The sequence below is a fragment of the Morchella importuna genome (assembly GCF_003444635.1).
Source record: "Morchella importuna strain M04M26 chromosome Unknown Morimp01GS075, whole genome shotgun sequence".
Classification (NCBI taxonomy): domain Eukaryota; kingdom Fungi; phylum Ascomycota; class Pezizomycetes; order Pezizales; family Morchellaceae; genus Morchella; species Morchella importuna.
In genome coordinates this window covers 73,100-89,565 of record NW_025763471.1, presented here as the reverse complement: position 1 = coordinate 89,565, position 16,466 = coordinate 73,100, and the positions used below count along the sequence as shown (strand labels likewise).

The 16,466-nt window shown below is 43.3% G+C and overlaps 2 protein-coding genes across 2 annotated transcripts; both read right to left on the bottom strand.

The window, feature by feature from the left end:
• Nucleotides 1-11,970: 11,970 nt before the first annotated feature.
• On the bottom strand, nucleotides 11,971-12,397 carry LAJ45_11581 (uncharacterized protein; the record flags this gene model as incomplete). Its single annotated transcript, XM_046121065.1, has 2 exons — nucleotides 11,971-12,289; nucleotides 12,375-12,397. 2 exons carry the CDS (start codon nucleotides 12,395-12,397, stop codon nucleotides 11,971-11,973), a joined length of 342 nt encoding a protein of 113 aa, XP_045965755.1.
• A 1,357-nt stretch (nucleotides 12,398-13,754) lies between these two features.
• Nucleotides 13,755-14,807, bottom strand: LAJ45_11580 (uncharacterized protein; the record flags this gene model as incomplete). The annotated part of the gene is made up of 1 exon (XM_046121064.1): nucleotides 13,755-14,807. The coding sequence occupies one exon, from the start codon at nucleotides 14,805-14,807 to the stop codon at nucleotides 13,755-13,757; it is 1,053 nt and encodes a 350-aa protein (XP_045965754.1).
• Between the last annotated feature and the right edge of the window lie 1,659 nt (nucleotides 14,808-16,466).

The window sequence follows — 16,466 nt, the reverse complement described above, 5'->3', positions numbered from 1 at the left end:
ATGGCACAGGAATTAGTAGGGATCGGTTTTCTGGAATAGCTGATTCAAACGGCATCGCTGCTCTCTGACTGCGCCCCGGAACGGAAGATTAATGACAAAACCGAGTTTAGTGCCCTTCGCGAAAAGGAGATAGGGATTGAGATGATGAGAGGTAAGAAAGAGCATGCTCGAGAGTATATGAGGACATATTACCGCGATTGCTAACACCAGGCTTTAGGACCCGAAGATACGGTGCTGAAGTATTTTTTGTATGAGGGGTGTGGGATGAGACGGGAGAGGAGAGAGAGAAATTATAACAGTTATGGGATTTGTTATGCCCGCGATACGTATCACCTAAGTCTGAGCAGATGAGGCCATATCGTCAAGTGGACCTCGTGTTATTTTTAGGATGATTGATGTCACGCTGACCTCTTCTTTTTAGTGTGTGGATTTACTCGGGGTTACCGGAGGTCTAGACCCCCCCCCACTAAACCTTTGCGGGATCTCGTTGAAGTGGAGCCTAGTAGAAAGCCTAACTTCATCTTGCTTATTACCGGATAATGGGCGACGCGCAAATTCAGTAGGAAGGATGCCTCCTTTCCTACCTTGTTTCATAGGTGGCAGTAACTGCCTTTGAGTGTAATATACTAACAGGATTTGGCTAGGCGTTCATAGTGGTCATAAGGAACCGGAGATTTGCCTTCTAACTAGCGAATACTACCTTACGTCACGGCGATGAAGGGAATGAGGCAAAAATTAGAGTCCTGTGAACCTCTATAGACCTACGTTCTAGGTCTTGATACTGGTCGAGGTTGTACTTTCAAAATTGGCTTCCTGTAGCCATTTACTTAGTTGTGGCAGTAGTCTCCGGCCATTTCTGGGAAAGCCCACATCAAGAATACGGCGGAAAACTCATGTGGATATGCCATATATTACACCGGAGGAACAAGTTAAGGTATCCCTCGCAAGGGGTTCCGGCCTTATGCTAACGACTATAGGACGCTCTAGATACAGTAAGGTTTGGGTAGGTGAATGTTTTGAGCCATTGAGATGGTGTTACATGTTTAGGAATCAGTGTATTCCTCACAAGCGGAGAAGATATGCTGTGGCATTTCCCTGTTCTATTAATACTTACAGCTAAGGGAAATAACGCTTATGGATCTGGTAATATGAAGCACATTGTAAGCTGTTCCCCGCTGTTCGCCGGGGTCTAGTCGAGCCCGCCCATGAACCGAAACATATCACGAACGAGACGATGACGGAACCTACTGTGGGGGAGGACGACTTGATGGGAGGAGACTCGTCGACTGGGACTAAGGTACCGGGGGTTGAGAAGAATCTGATAAGGGAATCTTGCTGCGAAATAGGTGTGTTTATCTATCAGATTTTCGGTATTTATGGTTCACCCTAACCCACATTGTTTGTCTATCCTATCCGCTACTCATTCCGACCACGTTTTGCTCACTACAGTACTGTGGCTTAACCAGCACCACGCGTCAACGTGCCTCTTCACCGGGTTTCAGGACTAAATTGGTATGTTCACGCGTGTGGTTGGTCCCTTCCTGTCTTGTAGGTGATCATGGCATTGACAGAGAGTCTGAATATTGACAACCCCCGCCCCTCATTCAGAGGTTCTTCTGTTTTTCTTGAGTGATTTCAAGCGTGTCTGATAGCTTTCAAGCTCAGTGAGCCATGCTGTGGTGGTTTTCAAAGATCAGCTACTGAGTGGGGTAGTTATTTGTTCGTCTACTTTCCTGACTTGTGGCAGTTCGTGGCCGAGAATTCGAAATCCGCTAACAAGGTGTAATTAGTGGTTGATGATGTAGTATTGTCTCTACTCACTACACAAGGAGGGGAGTCTTAAAAATCTTTGTTAAATGTATTACGACATTTCGATGACTTTTCCCGGGCACAATTCCTTGGTCGGGAGGTCTGGTTAGTGTGGGTTAGGGTTTATTCCCACTTATGTCGCAATGCCACAAGGCCTCACCAGCTCGCTCCCACATCACCTCTCGATTCAAATTACTCTCGATAAATCAAGATTTTAATTCGTATGCCTCAGCAAATTTCTCTGGACTTTACTAAGATTCATTGCTTATCAGATTATGGTTCTTTGGTTAGGGAATGGCTGTTCGAGCGTTTTTACTACATATAACGACACCCGTATCAAGAGTTATCTACAATAACGGTTAGTGACGTATGCAACCTATGACATATTTAATCGATCTATAAGAATCCGCTAATAAATGACCTATTTCAAGCAGCACCACAAGTCTCTATTATGCTTCAAGCTCGGTACACCCGGGGCAACAACAACATGCGCGGACAGGGTTAGGGTTGGTGTGTTGTCCACTTCCCCCTTACTCTTGCTTCAAGCTACGAATATTTAGCCATTGTGCGCAGCAGTAATACTACATCAAGATTAAATTGTTTCTAGCGCCGCCCGGGTATCACTGGCACCTTCCTAGATATAGCGGTGAACGGTTGTGGCTTATATCCAACCTCTTCTGGGAGTCTTAGATTCCTACTTGGGGCGATCGCCAGCTCTAAAAAGTAGAGAAAATCCCGATGGCTTAAGGGATGCGTAATGGTACCTACCCAACTCTATTTCTGGACATCGCAGGTGGCGGTTACTAACCATAGCGTGGGGATGTTTAGTGGGGAACAGTTCTCCGCGGTCATAGATGATTCAATCTCCATGTGTCGTTGGATGTCGCCTAACCGAATGAGTTCAATCATTTAGTTATTATCTGATTCTTATCTGGCACGAATATTGATGGGAATTGTGAAGCGAATCGACCACAGCAGTGAAGGATGACTACCGGAATAGGCCGATACAGGCCCAGGGCTTCATGGCTAGACCTGGGGAGACGTAGCGGTACCCAAAGTGTCGGTAGCAAAACTTTTAATCCAAGTACGTAATGTTATCGCCCTCCTTGATTAAAATCGTATTCCCTGAAAACGACGGAAGGAATATATATATAATGAATCTTGGCTAACAACACTCTTTCGCCCACAGAGCAGTCTCAAAATTCTCCTTATATGATTTGTTTACTGTGATGGCCCACGTCTGTGAGGTTACCGGAGTCCGGGGTTGAAGTCCTTACCGCGGAAGGTCTTATACTGAGTCAACTTATAGGAGAATAAATGCTCTCGGCAATATATGGTTACTTTTTCAGTTTGGGGGTATTGTGGTCAGTTCCATTCTACTACTAATGTGCGTTTGGGGGAATTTATGTTTAGCAATACATTAAGGGGAGCCTCCTAAGCACATTACTAATTGAGAAATATCAAAGTTGCAGTCTACCAAACCTGGGCCAGGTGGGTGATTCCGCAACGGCCCGGCGGGGGCAGAGTGAGGGATTCCCGCGGCAATGAGAAAGAACATAGCCAAGTCCTTCGGAACTCCGTTATTGTAAGGAGGTTCCCTAACAAGGTGGCTTGTCTCATAAGCTGATTTTTGATATAACAGAGCTTTGGTAAAACTGTGTTTCACTACGGGATTCGGGGTCCTTGACCTCCATCCACCCAGCTACCCAACGCACCGCATAATGAATGAAAGATATCAAAGGCTCCCCACCTTTAAAATGAGAAATCAATGGGGTTTGAGGTCTCCGTATAACACCCAACCAACTTGAGGGACCCCTAGGTAAATTTCGATTCCTTGGTTCGATACCCTGAGACGCGAGGATGTGTTGGCCAGGGGAGCTGTCGGGCCTCTTGGGCAAGAAGCCTCGAAACAGCGATAGAGAAGAGATGAGGTATATGGTCCGGAGTCTCTTTGGCCTTTGCGCTGGATTGTTGCTGTGATGTCACGGTGAGATCAGTGCGACGGCATGAGGGACCCCCCTTTCACTGGATGATAAGACCGATGGCAACTACCCCATTTGACACATGCCGGTATGTTTCTCTAAAGGTGATTTCAGATGTCAACTAAATTAATACTTACGCAAAGAAAACATTAGCTGACTGATCTATGAGGGGTGTACGTAGTGGAAACATCAACGGGAGGAAATACCTGAGGACTCTTTTTGAAAAAACCAGTCAATGCCGGGGCGGGAGCTTGGCCACCGACTGAAAAAATAATCGGGAATAAACCTCATGGTAAGGAAGAAACTCAACGCCCAGAAAAACGGGCGCTGCAGCCGAATGGGGCCCAAATCTAACCGGAAGGAATCTCGTTAACAATACAACACTAAGGAGGATTATTTATTTAGAGGTTTTTAGAATATGTACTGCGGCTTCCAAGCCACCGTGACACCAGCTCCTCTAGATGGAAAGCGAATGTTTTATAATCAGTATCGAACTATTACGGGAGTTATGGTTTTGTGGTTGTGACGATTGCCAGCGCTAAAAACAATGAGGCCCCCGATTCTCAAAGGATTTGATTAGAGCTCGCCGGAGGAGTCTTTGTCGCTGTCTAACTGGTAACTTGTTGCTTTCTGTCGCACATTATAACAGAGGCCGAATCGAGGGAGTAATATTAGTGAGAGGTTAACGAATTACCCCTAACCCTACCTTCGTTACCGACCAGGGCCTAGCAGGAAACTAGACATTTATACTATATAAAAGGGCTTAAGCGTTGCCTGTTAATAGCATGGAGGACCAGGAACAGAGAAAAGTATATGGTTTTTCGGGGGATTATGAGTTAGGGCCCCTTAAATCTTCTCGGTATCAGATATTTCCCTTAGGGCTCTCTGTCGAGTGGCGGAAAAGGAGACTAGTGAACCCGTGGCTGCGTTCATATCCCCTCAGTATGGGTACCTTCACCTTTGTCCCGATATATTGATGGTTTAATTACTTTTTAGTACTACAGTGACCGACACAAATTCGACTGCCCACTTGAGATCGTCATGTATGGAAAACATATGGTACGATCAAAGACTTTCTGGTAAATAATACAGGCTTTATAAAGTATTCCGGAGATATATACCCAAACACTCCACCACCAAGTACATTGAGAGGTACTGATAAGAGACGAGGGATTGTTGATTCGAGTATATATACCGAGGGGACTACTCAAGAACCTGATTAACAGCATATAGCCTCGGTATGTAGTGATATGTTGTTGACAAAGGCACCCCGTATTACTAGACAGTATCAAGTACCATTGAGATGAACGCATATAGACACTTAGGAACGTAGTATTGACAATAATACAAACTAGGATAAAAGCATTCCGATTTAGAGCGACCTTTTGGGCGTTAGGGTTGTGCGGAGGGTTTTTGAGACGAAGGGATGTTCTCGGTGCGCAAATGCTCCTATCGGTTTCTGGTATATCCTGCCTCGATATAAGTACCCTCGCTTGAAGCTTTAACTTCACCAACTGTCCATTCATACATGAGTTTCCGCCCACTGTATCGCAAAATCGACATTTTATTGCGATCGTTACGGAGATTCAGCAGCGAGCGATTATTATATGGTGTAGGAGGAGGAAAAGTGCGTGAGCTGTGACCAATAGGAGAGGTAATTGCGCACTGAGCTTGGCTTTGGGAAAGCACTGGGACGGTGGGAATTGTTATAGAAGTAAAAAATTGAAAAATTTTCATTTCGCTAACGGACCTGTACTTTGGTGATGGAAGAGACGCGGGGAGAGTGCAGCGGAAGATGCCACGATGGACTGCCCCCACAGGTTCATATTGGTATAGGTAGCGTTAATCAATATCTTTGAGAGGGAGCAGGACTGTGTAAACCCTTTACTCACGAACTCATTTACTTTACTCTCTTCTCTGTCTAGACGGATGCGGGGATATTCCTACTTTTGAAACCGAACCAAAGGCGGGCTACATGTCATATTTCCCCCCCCATTCACCGACACAGATGGCGGAGGACTGCAATCGACTACATATGACTGTATATGACATGTATCCTTCTCTTTCTCTGCAATGTAAAAGATCAGGACGAGGGATATTCGCAAATGACAGGTGATAATTGGCCTAGTGCGTAACCTTACACACAGGCTCGCTACATAGAAAGTTAAGGGTTTCCTGTAATACGCCGGAACACCGCCCTAATAGAATAATCTGTTTACCTCACACCGGAAAGCTCTCCCAAAAGCAAAGAAATTCCAGGCGTGATTAGCAGGGAACAGAGGAGTGTAATGCTTTGCTTGATTCACCAATCCCGTTTGAATTGGTGGCATAAATATAAATCGAGGTAGTCTATTATGAAATTATTCCGGTTGGTAATGAACGGGAGAACCTACAGTAAAAGATATAAGGATAGGCTATTCAGGGATGTGAGCCACCCTACCCCAGTATTATTGTCTTACGCGGGGACTGTTTGCCGGTGTGCTAGCCGTATGGGGGGTTTGGGGGGTTTGTTGGTAGTGCACGTTGCCTTTTTTGCCGGCCAGAACTTATGACTGCAGATGAACAACCGGTTTATAGCGGTTATAAAAACGCACATACTATGCTTTTGCAAGCAGTTGCAACTACGCACGGCTTGATACTGAGTCTATCTGGCCCCGGGGAGGGTAAATATGCAGGTGCAGGTATTCCCAAATGCCCAGGGCTGCAAGATATAATGTACAGATATGAATTCAACCAAGCGGGGTAACAGGAAATCAGGCTCTCTTATTATCTTTCTAGTTTGACTGGGAGCCTTGCTGTTTTTCTAAGTTTCATCTTATATCTAGTGTTCTCCATGAGACGAGACGGCTTGAAGTCTTGTCTCGAACAGCTCGACACCAAATATTTTTTGTCTCGAGACTGGCTTGAAATTTGCCAAGATATATATTAGTGTCTTAGGGATTGGTATTAAAATGGTTAGTGAATGAAAATTGGAAAATCTCTTTTTACTAGGAGTAAGTACAGTCGAATCTCCCTATAAGGCTACAAAAGTGGCGCGAACTCGTACCCTTATAGGCCGTGTACCTTTATACACAGGGTGAATTTGTACCTACCAAGGCGATTATAGCCTGAGAACCCATACCTTTATAAGTTGATTACGCTTATAAGAGGTGCTCTTATACGGAGATTGGACTGTATCATGCAACCGGTTCTTTCTCCACTCCTACGGACTCAAATTCAAGATATCAAATCCTGGAATATCTCGACAACCAGGCAGCGTAGACACGATCCGGTTGGAGATTTGGAATCTGCGCAAAATCCGGTCTCAACACGCTTATTCAATGTTGGTAATGATGAGCTTTAAGTTTCCATATTGTGGGATCGAGATGATATCTGATTACAGATTCGGAATCTAGGCAAAAAAGTCGTTTTAACGCAAGTCCTCAGAGTATGTAACAACCCTAAATTTACATTTTCTCCGGTATCGATTCGCTGATTTGAAATGGCCCGGAGGTTCATGAGACGCATATCCTATAGTAAATGTCTACTTCATTCTCGAATCATCTCCATTCAAGCCCGCCAGCAATTGCTTTGTATGAGGACCTTCTATAGGATACTCCACCAAATGCCCCGATATTACAATGGAAGATGAAATACAAAGTCTGCGGAACCGTTTAGCAGGAAGTTGGGGTAGGACCAAATTTCCCATAGAACTCTGCCCGTTGTACTGAAAGATTATATAGATAAATTGCAATCTACAAACACGGTATCGGGTAGGCAGAACTCGCATGGGAGATTCAGTGCATATATATATTCGCGCAGGATGATTATCAGAGAATCTTGAATTTTACCTGAACCACACCTAAGAGAATTTCCCACAGAGAGTGAGATGGCCCTCAAAAGACACAGAATCCAATGCTGCCATTGTAAAATCTCAAGGGGCGAGTAACGAGTATTCAGCAGGGTATGTGGAGTGGAAGTAGAGGCTGGCAGGTTAGTCCTGTGATAGCAATCCGAGTTAGGACTCTAGTATCGGTGAGGGTAAACGGGTCAAGGAAATAACAGTGTGATGGTCTCCTTGAGATGATAGAGGAAGTAGTAATTGTATAGTGATAGATAGCTTAAATACAGAAGATAGATAGATAGATAGTTTTTATATTGCTTTGAAGTACAGGACCTGTCGCATGCCCTCCTCTGCCAAAAACAAAGGGAAAGACAAGGGAAAATCGAAAGAAACAGAAAGGCAAAGAAAGTCGTTAGATATGAAAAGTAGTATCATGAACGCGAGCCATAAGGAAAACTAACCCTCCTCTCCTTCATCCAGTTCGTACCAGTTAAGTAGTTGTGTTTTTGTTGCGAATTGCAATATTAGATCGATGTTTTGATTTGTGAACATCCAGTGTTCCAATGTAGCTGGGCCTGGGATTTTGTCGATGAGTGGTCTCAAATTTGGGACCATTGTGGACACTCGAGGAGAGTAGGTTTGGCTGACTGTTCTATCCCACATTGGAATGATTCTGGTTCGGTATATGCTGCATGTCTGTCCATCCCGGTGGTTGATATCGGATTCTGCATACGAGTTTTGCTTTCGATAAGGGGAGTTTCAAGATTTTGTGGTGTGGTTTTAGGTTCAAGTTGCTGGAGTGGTTGAAGTTGATGGTAGGGTGGAAATTTCATTCATCCAACATTCATTTGGCATGGAGGTCATTTTGTATCCATAGTTCACTTCTGTTTTCTGCTTCCTGGAATGGGAGCATGAGGGATGCAATTTGGTAGAGGCCTGTGCCTTTAATGTTGCCAGAGGCTCTATTGGGTGGTAATAGGCTCATGAGGTTTCGTTATTTGGGTTGTCTGCTGGGGAACATAGTTTTCTCATGTCATATTTCTTGGATTTGTGGTGCAGGAGGTGTTCTAGTCGGGGGAGGGCTGCTTCTTTGTATAGTGGGGAGAATGAGTGGATGATGTGGTCTGTGCCTGTCCAACATGCCCCTGACCCACAGTATAGTTGAGAGGAATCTATGTCTGACCAGGTTATGGATGGTCCGGACGGTGCTCCCTGGGGAGAGGGCAATATTTCTGATTTTATAAAGGCTCGGAGGCCATTCAAGTTTGAAATAGTTTCTTCGATATGGGTTGGAATGAGAAATTGGCCTCTAGCCACACTTCCACATACTGGAGTTTGTTTTTTGGTTGTACCGTTGTTTTCAAACCAGTGACTGTGTTTGTTGTTTGTCGGGCTTTTGATGGTTTCAAGAAGACCAGCCTGAGGTCTGATTTCTGGTTCGTATTTGATATTTAGCGGTTTCGCTTTGGTGATTCTCTCTATTATCCTCTCTTCTAGTCTCTTGGTGATGAAAGTTGGGGATTGGCTATTTGCACAAGGGCATTGTCATCGATGTATGTTGTGTTGAATTCTTTTAGTGATGTTGAGGGTCGGTTATTACTCCCGCGTATATCATGAACAGTACCGGTGATATATATAGACGGCTTCTTGCTGAATTTATAGTGGATACAAACTCACCCTTCAGCATTCTTGAGTCAAAGTCATTCCGATCTTTATTACAGTACTGTAATTCTCAGACGGTATCTGTCAGTTCGAATACTCTTCGCCGCGATATACAAAAAATGCACGACCAACTCCTATCAGATATCAAAAGCAGACTTCAACGACATGTTGGCAGCGGTGGTAATGTCAATTTGACTCTCGATGCTTGGACTTTAAGTAATAAATACCATACCTTGGTATAACAGTTCATTGTATGGATTCGGCCTATAATTTATATGACTGTGTTCTCGGATTCCGACGTTTGAGAGGGTCACATACAGCATATAACCTGGCTGAGGTTGTGGCTGATGTGTTAAAAGAATTCAATCTCACCGGGTATCTCCTATGTATAACGGCGGATAATGCAATAGTAAACGACAAACTGTTTAAAGTACTAGAGAGATTACTTTTTCGGAGATTGGTTGAGGAAAGATGGCCAAATACGATGCATGGCTCATATTATTAACCTTGCTGCGCATGCATGCAATTAATGAATTACACAAAAAAAACAAAAACCTTGCCGCGCAGAAGATTCTAGTCATTCTGAAAGGGGAAGCAGATATACCTGAAGTTGTTCTAGCAGGAGGTGGGGAAATATCCCAGTTGAATCCTCCCCCTCTGGGGTTTTTAAAAAGATCCGACGTATTCTTTCAAAAGTTCGGGCTTCCAATCTGCTATTAGAAGCTCCACAACGGGGTGTCTTGTTATGAACCTCAAAAATCTAAAGCCACCATTGGATATGCGCATGAGGTATATCTATTCTTATATTATTTTACGAGTACTTTTGGAATGATATTTACTTATCGTTTGACAGATGGAATTCTAGATATACCATGTTGGAACGATTTATTTACCTACGTCCTGCTATCGATCGAATGACAGCCCTCGAGTAAAAACTGAAACCATACACACTTATAGAAACCAAATAGAATACAGTAACACAGCTACCCAGGACCTAAGTGGGAAGAAGTATCCTACTTTAGCTCTTCAACTGCCATATTATGAGATGCTTCTCCGGGATATCAAAAACGCGAAAGATAGAGAGGGAACATCAAGAGACAAATCTCTCTTTAACGCATGCTGTGAATCATGGAAATTATTGAACAACTATTGGAATAAAACTGACGACCAATCTGCACCCGCTATTGCAATTCTTTTTGACCCCCCGCTGCAAGACTAGCGTACTCCGTCAGCTTGTATGGTCACAACCATACATTAATATAACAACAAAAAATCTAGAACGAATTTACACAGCAAAATACTCACCTCAGCCTGCTCCGAACGAGAAAGAAGACCTAAGTACCCGGGAGTCTTCAGTACCTATATGATCAAGTATAGGTCTGTCCGATCTGATAAATCTTAACAGATCTATCAATATCCTAATATACTTTTCAGGTCTGAAGAAGAGGATGAATTTGATGTAGCGGAAATAACTCTTCCGGAATCCACTCAGTATTTGATTGAGGCAAGAGCAGATAGAACAGCAGATCTGACAACATGGTGGAAGGTACATGAGGGCAGGTTCCCCAATCTGTCTTAAATGGCCCGTGACTACCTCTCAATTCCTGCCAGTAGTGTTCCAGCGGAGCAGCTGTCCTCAAGATAAATCTTGCATTTAGTTCCGTATCCTCATCATTTCTAGAAACTAAATTATAGAAATTAGAGCCGGAGATATTATCACTAAGAAGAGGAATAGAATGGAGGCATCAGCCCCAGCTCTGCTCTTAATCAAAAGTTGGCTGTGTTACCAGGGATACAAGCTTGGGAGATTGAGGAAGAGGGATTGGATGATGCAGATCTGACCCGTATTTTGATAGATGAGTAAAGCCTGACATCTATTAGCGGAATGTTATAGAATCTATTACAGAAATTGAAGTTCTCTTAAACTAACTTATGAGGTTTGTGCATTGCCGCAGCGGAATAATCCTTATCATGATCGAATTCAGCTCATAAAACGGGCCATAACAATATAACGAAGCATTGGGGCCTAGTTGGACAGCTCTGCATAACGACGATCACCCGCAAAGTATAGGATCATACGCGATGTATATGTTCACAGGGTCTCACTGGGTTTCTCAAGCCCATCTCGAGACGGGCAAGATGAGACGAGACCGGGCTTTGGTATCGAACAGTGTTGTGGAGAACACTACTTATATCATACATCAGCTGCAGCAGGGGAGCGATTCGGGAATGTGCACCTTAGGGGGTTGCGATTGATCCCAGGCTTATCAAAGGTTTCGGGGACAGCAGTTAAATACTGGAGAACTTGACGATGCAGGAATAACCTTCTCACATTATTAACTCGTCAGACTACCTCACTCGGCCAGTTGAGGGCTAATGTTTCTTCGATGCATTGTTTACAAAAATAGGTAAAGGATTCATTGCCGGAGCTGAAAAGTTATAAAAAGTACGCGATTTACAATCCTGACGGAGAGTTTGAAATATAATTCATCTAGAACAAGATTTACTGGAATCAATGAGAAGAACCCCAGTTCTAACCGACGAACTCCGTGTAATATCTCTGCCTGGGTGTGATATGTAGCCCGTCTGTATCCCTAAACGCAACTCCACTCCTATTCATACCCAATCCACACCCATCTCTTATCCACAGAACCCCCCCTGCCATCGCACACATCCGCAAAGCGTGCAACAGAGCTAAGCGAGCACTGTCTGAGCTTCGATATCTTTGATGTAAACATTCTTCTTCCTGTCAGATGAAAGAAGCCGCTCCCTTGTTGACAGCGCAGCTATGTGACCCTCCATATACTTTAAGGAATCCGCAAGTCTCTCTTCTGATAAAGCCACATCATCTAGTTGCAAAGCTCCACTGAAAGATTCAACCTGGTTTCCCTCCTCAAAAGCCATGATATCTCCTGGAAGCACCTTAGGAGAGGCCCCAATGCTCAACTCTTCAGAAAATATAACTCCCTTCTCGCCCCGCACACTGAGCAGACCGTCAATACTGAGCGAAATGCTTTTTTTGGAAACGGGTTAGATTGCTTGGTCGTTGTGATATCTTAAATTTAGTAAATATTCCTAGGCGGGAATATGTTGCTTACTGGTTAACTCTCCTCACAGACATGGAGTCAGTATGTAGAGCACATTGGATAAGATGCATGTATCTATCTGTGCAATCGCCAAAATAAACTAGGGAGTTATTTCCTATTCGCAGGGTAGGTTGAGAGAACTGTTGAGTTGCGGGCGTTGGCTGCGTAACACTAGCACTGACCCCTGCTACACGACATAATAATTCATCGTTTCTTAATCTCCCTATTGCGGAGAGCATGGAGGCAATAACCCCGTATATTGCCGGACTGCCGGAGAGTAACCCGCGGTGAATATCAGTTGCTCCATCATTATAGGATCCTCTGATTATCATGTAGTGCTCGCAATAGTCAGGTTGGTTGTTTTCCCACATAAATAATAATGGTACTCCCCCGAGGGCTATAACGGCCAGTGTTTGTAATCGTAGAAACCAGTATAAAAACGTCATCGTACTTTACTACCTGTACCACGAGGGACTCCAATCGTACTAAATGTTTAGCTACCTCTCCCAAAATCGGTACAGTCGACTCTCCCTATAAGGGTGCGAAAAGTGCGAGAAATGGGGTATGGCGTTACCCTTTTAGAGGGGGTACTCTTATAGGATGCAGGGTTAGGGTTACCTAACCAAAAGTCACGAAGCAGGTTTCTTTTGGGAATATCTCAACAACGAGAGGAGCTATTGATTAGCTACGAATTAGGAATGATCCAGTAGGTATTATAGAATTATATGGAGGTGGTCACTAGTAAAGCGAAATTATTCGTGGTTATTTATAAGGGGTAAAGGGTGTTGAAGATAAGGTAATGCTGGTATGAGCAAAAGCACGGGTGGATTTCTTTTGATGATAGATGAACAAAAATAGAAACTATGAATTAGCTGATATTTGTGAGTGATTCAGTAGATACTAAAGGTGTATTTCGGGTATCTACTAGCTAATTATAACTATTATTGTTTGTTAGTAGAGGTAATATCAAACTGTATATGCATTTCTGCTTGTATTTTCCTTACCAGTTCTAACTCCCGGCCACTATTAAGCTTTGAAAAAATTCGAGATTTTCTTCTGCTCCTGCGCCCCCATTGATTGTAACCGCATATTCTCAGTACTGCGCTTAAGTTTCTTAGATGTGTGAGAGTCGGGTTATTGCCATTTTGCTTGTCATGGTATGGGTCGCCATTCTTGGTATAGAATTGCTCCAAGTGCTCGAGTGATTCAATTGCTTCAAAGTGATTGATACAAGAGTTGGTGGATTGCAATTGATTGCTAGTATTTCCTGTATCAGGACTCATTTCGGGTTCAGTATTGACTGTCGTTGTAAGTTTTGTTGAATTGTTTGAGTTATGCTTATTGATTGAACCGTGAAGTTCAAGAACATATAACTAATATGATTAGCTGATATCATTTTTCATTTGAATAATTCTGTCTTACCTCTAAGTCCTCTATGCTATCATCAAAAATCTCTTCGGATGGATTTAGAAAATGATTTAGATTGATTTCACCTTCCTCGATGAGATTTGCTTGTTGTAGGATTTCAAGATTTGTCTGTACCTCGTTCCGCAAGTGTTGCATTTCTTCATTTGCTGATGGATCTTCATCTATATCCAAACTTTGAGTACGGAATGAAGGAACAGGTGGCTGTTCGTTCTCAATTTCCTCTTCTTCAAATTGTATGAACTCTGTAAGGATTCGGCCAGGATTGGCAATTTTGATTGATTCCAAATTCTCGGGAGAAAGAAAGGAAGGTTCAAAGAACTTGACAGTACTTTTTGTGAAGCAGTTAAAGATGGTCGATGCTTTGACGTCAAAATTCCATGCCTCAATAGCCCACCGAATAGCCTGTAGGATATTGACTTTTGGCAGCTCATCAGATGATGCTGGGCCTCCTGGTAGTTTGTGAATCTCTTTGACAAGATAGCGTACATAGTAACGCCTGGTATGTGCTTTCCATGAGTTGATGTCACCTTGGTACAAGGGTTGCCAGACCGAAGTAGTATTTGCTGGAAGCCATACAATTGTTGTATTGCGAAGTGCATGTTCCCCTAATTGTTTAACAGCGAGTTCATGTGCCGAAAAGTTATCCATAAGTAAAACCACTCTTCTACCGTTCATGCAACTCTCAAACCATAATAGATACTCCATCATAATTTCATGCTTCATCCAAGCAGTCTTGTTGTAACGATAGAAGACACCAAGCCATTCAGCAGTACGTGCAAGTCCTCTGAAGCAATATGGGTTCTCCGCTGTACCAATCACCCACATTTTCATCTTATGGGATCCGGTACCATTGCAGGTGAACCATACAGTAATTCTTGATTTATCTTTTTTGACCCCCTCCAATACTTCAGTGCTGAGACGTCTATCTGGTTGCATGCGGTAGTAATAACCTGTTTCGTCGAAGTTGTAAACGTCTTCCAAGTCATATGATCTCAATATTTCCCTGACGGAATTCATTTGATTGAGGCCCAAAACACAGCCTTTTGCAACAGCATCGCCCGATTCACCATGTTGTACGAATTGTTTGATACCATGTCTTTTTTTCCAAGTATCGAGCCAGCCTTCTGAAAACATAGGAGGTGTAACGCCTACCGTCTACAGTCAGTATCTGAAATAATTTCACTTTTGCACTTTATAAACATACCAGGGTAAAGAACTTCAAAAAATTCCCGAGCCTTTTCCTTTAAAACTAAACCGGTTATGGTTGTCCTTCTCTGTAATCTTTCATACCATTCAAACAAAACCGAATCCAGTTGCGGCCAGGCGACATTCCTGCGCCGTTTTATTTCTGGGCCAAAGGCAGGTTGACTGAGCAGAGCTGAATCGGCGGAACGCTTCAACAAAACACTGCTAGTCGTTGACTGAGAGATGATCTTTCCCTTATATTTTTCTTTAAACTATTGAGCAATACACTGCCATGTAGGTTGTTTCCTGGTTCTGGCGTACTGGTCATTCACTCAAGCGCAAATAGCATTTTTTTCCCCTTCCGTAAAGGCTTGCCTTTTTTTGGCCTAATTCGGTACAAAGGTGTCCCTCTCAATAGAATTGGCGGGAGTGACAAAAGAAGACATTTAAAAGAGCTTTGGATGTTGAATGCGGCTTTGAAATGATGTTTTACTTCTAACTTTTTCAATGTTTAACACTGAAAATATGTTGGGCTGGGTAATTTCGCCCTCTCTCAACCTAACCTACTCTACTTATAAAGGTAATCACCAAAATCCGTTAAGGTACTCTTCTAGCAAGTATTTGGGGATTTACCCTTCTTTTTACACAGAAAATATATGAAACTCAAATTTCTACCCTTACAAGACGATTACCTTTGCAACCAGTACCTTTATAGCGAGAGTCGACTGTAATACTATTTATTTGAATGGTATGTGGGTTAGGGTTCTTGACGGTTGTTTCAGGGCAAATGCTCTTTTGTTTTTTTGTTTAATTCATTAATTGCATGCAACTTTACAGTTATGGCAATACCCCTGAACTGCCCCTTCTCTTCCGTCTCCTCTCACGTATTTCTAACATAGGAAATGAAAACACTAAAGCCCTCTTTTTGTTCTATTCCTCGTTTCCCGCATCTTTCAGCGTCCCCACCGTACCTAGTTCCCTTCTCTCCTCTTCTGCGCTCTAGTCTTGTCAGTTTCTCTCGAAAACTGTTTCCAAATTTTTGTAGCTGCTTCTATGCCACTTGCCTTCCAAAGGAGTTTAATGACCGTATTGTGTTCTTTAAAGGTTTTGCGGTTTCGGCTGCTGCATCACATTCGGTGAGTATGTGGGCCACACTCTGCTCTCCTTTGCCGCATTCGCATTCGGCGCTTTCGATTTTTCCTATTCTTTTTAGGTATCTATTGATGGCTATATGGCCTGTTCTGAGGCGGCTGATAATGACTCTGTCGGTTCGGTCCGTCAGGGCAAAGGCTTTACCTAGGGCGGCGGAAAAAAAATATTCCGTACCATCCACTCAGTTGGTTTTGTACGGGTTTAGGGTGCATCACCATTGCCTAAAGCTCTAACTTTACTAAATGTCTATTATTTAGTTTTGTCCCGGTTTGTACAGCTAAACCTACGCCCTACCGCAAACACAGATAATGGTATGACCCACCCTGTTCACAGACAGGT